This window comes from Mycetomoellerius zeteki, unplaced genomic scaffold (genome assembly GCF_001594055.1).
Source record: "Mycetomoellerius zeteki isolate Tzet28-1 unplaced genomic scaffold, Tzet1.0 scaffold106, whole genome shotgun sequence".
In the NCBI taxonomy this organism is placed as follows: Eukaryota; Metazoa; Arthropoda; class Insecta; order Hymenoptera; family Formicidae; genus Mycetomoellerius; species Mycetomoellerius zeteki.
This window is the reverse complement of record NW_017255975.1, coordinates 4,102,936-4,112,436: the sequence shown is the minus strand read 5'-3', so window position 1 is coordinate 4,112,436 and position 9,501 is coordinate 4,102,936. Positions and strand designations below refer to the sequence as shown.

The 9,501-nt window shown below is 37.7% G+C and overlaps 1 protein-coding gene across 1 annotated transcript; it reads right to left on the bottom strand.

Annotated features, from left to right (window-relative positions):
* Positions 1–7,606: 7,606 nt before the first annotated feature.
* fd102C (forkhead domain 102C) lies at positions 7,607–9,033 on the bottom strand. The gene has a single exon (XM_018448731.1). It carries the CDS (start codon positions 8,967–8,969, stop codon positions 7,716–7,718), a length of 1,254 nt encoding a protein of 417 aa, XP_018304233.1. The 5' UTR covers positions 8,970–9,033; the 3' UTR covers positions 7,607–7,715.
* Between the last annotated feature and the right edge of the window lie 468 nt (positions 9,034–9,501).

The window sequence follows — 9,501 nt, the reverse complement described above, 5'->3', positions numbered from 1 at the left end:
TCCAGATACGTGATGTTGAAGTGCTTTCTATATATCCTCATTATTTTTTCATGTACAACAACTCCTAGTTGCAATTACACTCGCATTTAATATTACAGATTCGTGTCTTAATTAAAAGAAGTAAATTAGATGAAATTCACTGATTAATTTCTATGATATTCTTTCTGTTAAACTATAATTCATGATAACATCAAATAAAATTTTATTGCGTGATATATTCTTTAATACATTAATATCATAATAACTTACTTACTAAAAGAAAGCTTTTCGAGTTTTATGAAATAAAAACATATTATAAATATACCAGATTATAGATTAAATTTAATTTACTTTAATTGCAGTACTTTCCATATCTCTTCCTCTTGATATTTTGCTGTAGAGCGAACGCTAAGCTTCAAGGAGCTGCCAGATCGAACTTCCGTCAATCGTCAGGAATCGAGACGTTCCTCGTGTCCTAATACACGCGCAGCCGCAAATCCATTTATCGTGCAACAATCATGAGGGTTAACGAGATCACCGTTCGATTCTCCTCCGCCATTCTATCCCCCATACTAGGCATTACCTAGCTACCATGGGTCGCCCCACTATGGAGAAGGTATGCATCCGGTGTACGTGTCGCTTCATCTCGCTGTGACTTATGCGTAATGCATGTACACGCACACATATACACCAACCAACCAATACACACACACACACACACACACACACACAGACGCATATATACGTGTACGTTGCGTGAGTGCATACTCGGTTTTGTATGCACGGCGTGTTGCAACGCAGTCGCAAACACACCGGCTCCGCCGTGTCCGATCCAGCAATCTGCTCTAAATACGTCCGGCACAATGCCCATCGAGGCGTGGGATCGCTCCAATGTCGTGAAGGCTCTAACCGAGAACGTATAGTATCGCGAGCAAGATCTCGCGATCGGGAATGCTCCGATGAGCGACGTGCAAATAGCACGAGATTGGCAGATTGCTTCCTGTTTTGAATATTTGGGAAGTTGTATTTTTCGTCGCTTATGGCATCGCTACGTAATAAAAAACATCTGCGAGTTTTCAACGTCGCTATTTTTCGGTATAAAGAATTCGATTGTAGTAGAATATATGGGTCAATTCTAAGCAGAATCGTAAGACTCGTAATGTCGTAAAACTTGTAAGAAGTTATGTTATAGTATTCTAATTTTATGCGTATCGTAAGACGTACAATTATTCGTAAATATCTACGATTTCTTGCAAATTTTATGACTAATAAGAAGCTGTCTGCAAAAATATTGTAAAGGTATAAGCACTTAAAAATTTTCACAAATCTTACAGGAATATGTTACGATTCTGCTTAGAATTTAGGCAATAGTATGGTATTATACGTAAATTATATATGGTATTATACGCGTGCATGATATTATACGTAATCGGATTAATATATTATAACTAATCACCGGTGTAATATATATATTACAGTTTGTTCCAAATGAATGAAAACGGCCATATTCGGTTAAAGCAAGACCCGACTTGATCGATCTTTATGAAGGGGAGATCCTTTCCATTTATTTTTTTATTTCTCGGTCTATTTAATTCACTTAACGTTGTTTATAATTTATTATGGCAATAAGTAACAGTATCATCAAATAATTTTGTTTTAATTATTTATTAATTAAATGTTAAACTTATTTTTTTAAGGGAAAGTAATTTTGTTATAAATTGAAGTTATTTTGTTAGAAATTATATATATGCACCTAAAATATAAAGATCATTGATTTTTTGTGTCTGCTGGAATTTTTTCTAGGACTTCAGAAATATACTGAACGCGTGTTTGATCGACCTAACGAGAAGATGCATCTTCTCGAAGTTTCTATTTCATTCCACTAGCGTTTCCATCGGAATGCTTCGTCATCATTTGTTAAATAGAATCTGAGCTCGGCCGCTAAGTTTGAAATAACAAACCAAGAATGGAGTTTGCATAGACTGCACATAGGGACATCACGAGCGGGTAAACGTTTTCGACTGTTTTTCTAACACCCTCGTTACGGAAAAGCTGATCGTGCTGCTTCGAAATTTCGTCTGTGAAAACACATATCTGTGAACATAAAGGTTTGAACGCAAAAACTCGCTGGACCTATCGGCAAATATAAACAGAACTCTTACAATCTTATTCCATTCAGTGGTTGGTCTCATCTAAAAAAATGTAGAATTAGAAAGTTTGTTCAATAACATTATAAATATTAATAAAACAAGATCTCAGACCCAGTTCTTTACGTAAAGAAAACTTGAATTAAAATTTTTTTCAGATGTGAAAAATGTACATCAGTTAAATAATGTAAGATGACAGTGTAAAATAATTTTTTACATAACTATATACAATTTATTACCAGTACTACTTATTACTTAATTAATTAATATATTCAGTTTGAAGATATTTTGATGATTATTTTTTCAGGATTAAGTCTATGTGAATAGATCGTGATATATTGGTAGAGCCTGATATTCGTCGACAGGTAGCCACCTTAAATCGGGCACTGCTATGGTTCCGGTGTTTGTGTCGTTTACTTTGCTACAAGCAATATTTAACAAATTGCTTTCGTTCCCCTTTGTCGGGTTTCTCTCTTCGTCGTCATTGGACGCGTTCCCCGTAGGGGATTTATAGTTACTCGCTTAGCGATCACCTGCGAGGTTTCATTTGATGAATCGAGAGACAATGGGACGCTACGAAATGCTCGTCGATAAATACACGCTGACAGGATTGCGCAGCTAAATCCTGTACCCGACATTTCATTGTCGATTCACGATATCAGATAGAATACAATACTAATTTCGAATTGTTAATGAAAATTTTGTCGAAGTGCAAATGAAAGCCATGTGGAATTAAAAGTAAATGAAAATATTATTTACCTCTCTTTATCAATTTTAATTTTTGAATGTTACTGTTTAATATAAAAAATGTATTATATACAAATAATTGATATTCATGTATATACAATTATAAGTTTTATAAATATTTTTATAATAATTTTCACAAATTTTTCTTTTTTTTCGTAAACACGTAGTACTAGAACGTTTATATCAACATAATGTTTATACCGACATAAAACTGTACACGAATTATACATTATTTTATTTGGATATTTTTTGGAAAAATTCGCACAGTTTAGGAAAATAAAATTTTAATAAAATAAAAATTTAATAAAATAAAAATAAAATAAAAATTTGTTTTAAAGATTTTAATGATTTAAAAGCTTTCAGAGCTGCAGTGAATGTCTATTAGCGAATGGATAAATTATTCATTAAATATTTTTACAAATTATTTACAAAAAATAGTACTCTTAAATACTAGTGTAGACAAAAAATACAAAGATTTTTTTTAACCTAAAGTTATTCATTTATAATGAGTAAATATTTCAATAAATTGTTTTATAGTATGAAAAGAAAATGTCTTTATCGCAATGTCTATCGCATAATAGTAAACAATCATTAGTTTAACAAAAAATTCTTTATCGCCTTAAAAGAAAATTCACTTTTTATAAACGTATCAAACTTGAATTGTTTTTTTTAAATGCGATAATTTGATAGATTAGATAATTTGCATAGGTTTATATTTTTATGATTTCTAAAATGCGTGCACTTTAAAATTATGAAGATTTATGTAATCATAACTATATAAAAATTTTCTGCTTCATAAAAAATATATTCTAAGCAGGTATTATATTATAAAAAATATTCTTAAGAAATATTAAGCTAAAGAAAAGTTTGGTATTTCTTTATCACAAGGATTTTGCCATTATAACAATATTTTCCAATGCACTGAATATTATGCGTCGTTAACGGCTTTAGTATATATCGCTCTAAATATATTCTAAATTTTGTACTTTTTTAGCTCGAGGTTATTCCTCATGTCATTCGATATCGCGTTGTTGAACGTTATCATTACTAGATACGTTTACGTGTTGCAGCGAGTTAAATGTGCCGCCATCAGGAGGAACCAGATTTGAAATATTGCTATTCACCTGTCATCTTTGTATGCTAATGTTTGGTAAAGCAATCTTTATCCTCGTACATTCGAACAGATAATTTATAACCATATAGTGTATACATATCTATCCACAGACAGGCCATGCGGTGCGATCGTTCGGCACAATCACGAGTGGAAATGATTTTACAGAAAACACGAAAGATTATCAGCAAATTTATATCACCGCAGCTCAAATCTCAATGCGCAATATTCTTTCCTTGTATAATTGTTTTGATCTTTATATTCAGCTGACAGTAATATTTTTTTGCAGCGACACAAGGCACTCGATAAAAACGCAATTATTCGAGGAATATTCTATATACTTTCCTCTTAAGCGCATGTTTCTAAATGGGAAGTTTGCGGCAATAGTGATATCTAACTGATGTGTAATTATTTGAGAAAAATCTTATGTAATAGAACATCGCTGCGTATTGTTACGTATTAATGTCAACATCAGGAAAATTATCGATCAGTATATTACCCACGTGTTACGTTTCTTTATCTTTTTTCCGAGCCTCTTAATTATCACTCTGATAAATTAATTTATTTCCTGGTTAATCGCGTCTTTCGTGATTAGTTAATAGCGCAATCACGATAATGGATGCGAGGAATGCACTCATCTTTTCACGGGAATGGACACAAATTTTTTTTTCGCAAGCGGTCAGCGTACAACAAACGCTTATCTTGTGACTTATGTACATTATTAACTAATAGCCAAGTCTGACCATTGGTCATCACGACAAACAGATTTCTCAGATACCCTCTGCGCGTCGCCTAACGGCGCGTAAATGCGGAATTTCTGTCAACTCGAGTATCATTTTTCTGAAGAAAAAACATACAAATACTACAAATCAAAAGGATTCTTCCTCGATAATTATCATCAATCAGATTTGAGGAAAATTCAGCGGAAGATCTTTCCAAAATTAAGGAATATAGAGATGAAAAAATAAGGATATAAAAATATAAAAATAAGAAGTCAAAGAACGAATATAAATATAAACATTATTTATAAAAAAAATAAGAATTATGTAAGTCTCAGATAAAAAATTTTGAAGAAGAATTGCCGAAAGAGAAATTAGCCCGATAGAACTGCTAGAACAATAAATTAAATCAATTATAAAAAGACATGCTTATATCTGACTTTTCAATAACACAAAAAACAATTAATTTAAGCTTATTCGACGAACAGGTGAAGCCATTATACCGCGTAATAATGCGTGGTGCTTCTTTATCTCGATAAAAATGCACTTCATGCAATTATTATTTTCATTCTCTTTCTTGAAGGAGTTAGGTCAATTAGCAAAAAGATCGGATAGATATTCGTGGGAACAGAAACTTTATTAAAGTTCAGTTGCATCAAGACAGTAACAGAGAGAGGCCGCCGGCGTATGCTTACGAGGTAACTGTGAAAAAATGGTCTTGCGTTTCTCATCGGTGCGACATCGGTAACGCGATCGTCTCGATCGCACATCCGGATCCGCGTATCTGAATTTTATACGCACAGGTACGTATACATCGATACATATACATACATACATACAAGGGTGGTGGACCGATGTGGGCGTGGAGTACTCGGGTTTGTACAGAATATATATCTCCGTTTTACCGTCTCTACCAATGTGGATTATACAATGGGGATGCGCTATGTTAAACCCTAAACGACTTTTATATTACACTATAAACAAGCGGAGATCGCAATCAGTCTGACGTAATGCCCCGCGTACATCAGTTTCTGTGCTGCCTTTTCCAGGCATCCGGGCCGCGTCTTCGTATATTTACAAAAAATCCTAAATTCGCCGGTAGAATCTCTCAAGATTAACGCGAGCCGTTCATCTAAAAAAATGGAACAAATTACATATCGGGAGATGTCGGCGTTGAAAAGATCCGTCTTATATTTTTTCTCTTACTCAACTTATGATCTTCTACTGTAGTATATTAGATAAGCGTATTAACTTTAAGTATATATATAATATTTACGTTTTATTTTTTAAATAAACGGATCGCGTTGAATTACTGATCATACGATGATTTATAATCGTCATATGCTTTTATAGATTCCATCGTCGAACTCCAATTTATACATAATTTTTTCTCTTAGACATCTATCTATATAATACACGTATAAGTTCTTCGAGCATAGCCAGAGCTTGCTTCGTTCGAATTGCAGAATTTGAATTATTCTTCGTGCTCGATGAAAAAGGTCGGTTGTCCGTCGACAAGAAGCTAGCCGTTAATTACACGAGAATCTTCGTTTACTAATCAGGAGGAAAATGAGATACTTAATTTCGTATCTAAATTTAACGACACAAAAATTTATAATTTAAAATACACGTAAAAAATTAAAACATTCCTGAGATATCTTTGTAAGTCTTTCACGGCGTTATTGAACATTTATATTGCCTAAATATTTTCATTCAAAGTTCGATAGAAATTTTTCAAAATTCTACTTAAAATTTTGATCTTCATTTCGTGATCTTAGAAGACACGATTCTCCTTTTATTATTTTTTTCGTTTCTTCTCATTGAAGTTCCGACAAAACTATAAATGTATCGGAAGACTTCGCGCAGTTTCCACCAAAAGTAAAATAATCGAATTTAAGGACCCAGACAATACAAAATCTAAAATCAGGACACTAACATCTTTTAGACGGTTCTCGCAAAAATGTCTTTAAAACGTTTTATGTCCCGATTTTATCTCAGGACGCACGGCACGAATAACACGCGAGAATGTGACCCTCATATGATTACAGAAACATAATCGGCAATAGATTAATCTGTTTCTTATGTAGTCATAATACCCAACAGTTTTCCGTTCATTTCGGAGATCACTTTACGCGTATTTTTCACGCACGCCACATTCATACCCGGACACACAATATAAACTTTCAAGGGACAATTGGAAATGTCTAATGAATCTTTCAGGCGGTATCTTTCTTAGGTGGTATTTCTGATAACATGGAGCGCTGAGAATGATATGAACTTAAACACATTTGTAACACGCGCACAACTTCGATAATTAATATAGATATATGTATATAAATGGTATATAAATATATAATCACATAAATATATGTAACAACATATAATAATAATAATATAAAAATAATAAAAAGTGTAACAGTTCTTCATTATAATTGTCTAAATGGTTTCCCCTCTACGATTCAATCGTTGTTATTTAAGTCTCTATCATTCTCAAATTTTTGCGTATAGAATATTTCACTTTTAGCGTATCGTTGTACAATGACAAATTCTTTCCAATTTAAAACCAAATAAAACATATCGTTCATTATAATTTGTTAACGCTTATTTATTTATTTATTAAATGAAACGTTCTATTCGAATTATATTCGACAATGTTTCAGTTTTTAATGTTGCATACCTTTGCAACTTTTAGTTAGAATTCTGTTAAAGCTTAATTTTTGGAAACGTGAGTTTATCATTTATATCGCATTTTCCCCTGATATTTATCTAGCTTCTTTCATTAAAAAAAACTCTTTGTTTATTTAATAACGTTAGATTAACGAGATTTTTGTTAAAAAGTAGTTGTTCCTGCCAAATAATTTTGCTTTTAAAAACAATGCGTTGGGAATATGTTGTGCGAAATATCCGAGAAGTTTCCGAAATCACGCGATAAAAAAAGGGGAGTCGTGGACACTTGACAGACACGAGCAGCTACCTGTCGCGCTAACCGACCGGCTTCTTCCGAGCCCTCCATTAGACGCTGGACCCGCCGGCGGAGTTAGTCGGGATGTAGTAGTTCCTGACATGCAGATGATTATGAAGGTGTACAGCCGATAGCTGTTGCTGCTGCTGTTGTTGCTGCTGTTGACCGCCGCTTTGTACACTCTGATGATTCCAATGAGCGGCCGGAGACACGACCTTAGGTATATCCGGACTGGCCGGCGGCGTGCTTGGCGACGGTAAGGCGTTCGCTTCAGCGACTACATCGACATCGACGTCCTCGTCGTCTTGATCGGCCTCCGGCAAATCGTGTAGTTCATCCTCGCTGCAGCTGTACCTGCGCGACTTGGCCGGCCCGAGAACATCCGCCTCGATCTGTTGTTGCTGATCATCCGGTGCCAAAAGGGACGCCACGTCGAACTGTCGTTTTCTCGGCTGGAAAGACGATTGTCGAAGGGATTGGCTCTGGAAGGGACTTTGTTGTTGCTGTTGCTGCTGTTGCTGCTGTTGATGGTGATGATGATGTGGCGCCCACAACGCGGATATCTGCTGCGAGGCTACCGAAGGACCAAGAGCCGTCGGAGGCGGTGGAGTAGCGGGTAAAGGCGGCGGACTTGGACTATCTGGTTCCTCGTCCACCGCTAGGCCCATGTGCCGGCGCACTTTGCGCTGGGCTTTGCGCCGACGGAAGTCACCGCGCCGAAAATCTTCCAGGTTCGCCGGATGGATCGCCCAGTAGTGACCCTTGCCATTAGCGCTCCTGCCAGACTTAACAAAGCAATCGTTCAGCGAGAGATTGTGTCGGATAGAGTTGCGCCAACCAGGCCCACGGGTGCGGAAATAAGGGTAGTGCTCAAGGATATGCTGGTAGATATCGGACAGCACGAGCTTCTTCTCCGGCGATGACAGTATCGCCATGGCGATCAAACCAATATAACTGTGCTGGGGTTTGGGTTCCTCTGGTATCCGTTGGTGATGCGGATGCAACAGTGCCATGGACAGTGCCAATCGACCAGGGTAACCAGCCGCCGCGGCAGCCGCCGGATACAACGGCAGTGGCGCCGGGAATCCCGGGCCTATACCCAGGTGAGCCGTCGGCGCCCCCGAAGGAGGATGAGCTACACCGGGATGCTGTATCTGTTGCGCCAGCCGCAATCGTTCCGCCATCGCGTAATGATACAGGTGCAGCCGGTAATGCTCGAGACCCGGGAGAAAGCCGGCCATCGGATTACCCAGGCCAACGGCCAACGGCTCCTTCGCTGGCGGCGGACTCTCGTTGCTACACATGATGATCAGCCGACTCGACACCGATACTTGGTCCTGGCCGACACCACTGATCGTCCTCTCCACGGAGGAGGAACGTTCGTCGCGATCGCGGTCAGCGACGGTTTTCCGCGTTGGACTACGTGGTCATGGAATTGTCGGATTGGAGAGCCGACATCGGAGAAAATCAAACCCCGAGCACTTTCCCGCGCACTGTACTCGCCACTTGTTACCGTCCCGATTCGCGCGGGACTCCTTATGTCGGAGTCGTAAATTATCGCTCCGGGGGTGGCGACGTCGCGCCGCCAACAATCGCGGCAGTCCCTGTTTTCCGACAGTTTTCACCCTGTTTGTCGCGATGCGTATCGAGCAGTGGACTGTTCATGATTTACGATCCTCGGCCGAGTGTGACTGCCTAGCGGACGGGTTTTTCGTTTCGCTCAGTGCGCGGTCGCGTAAACGGAGACCGCCCATCATACGGGAAACACTCGGCACCTCGATATGGAGAGGGGATCAGCGAGTGTATCTGGTCGACGAGATCCTGCGCGGGGCCTGG

Excerpts from the sequence above, each read along its gene's own strand:
- fd102C (XM_018448731.1), bottom strand. The coding sequence starts at position 8,969 with ATGTGTAGCAACGAGAGTCCGCCGCCAGCGAAGGAGCCGTTGGCCGTT.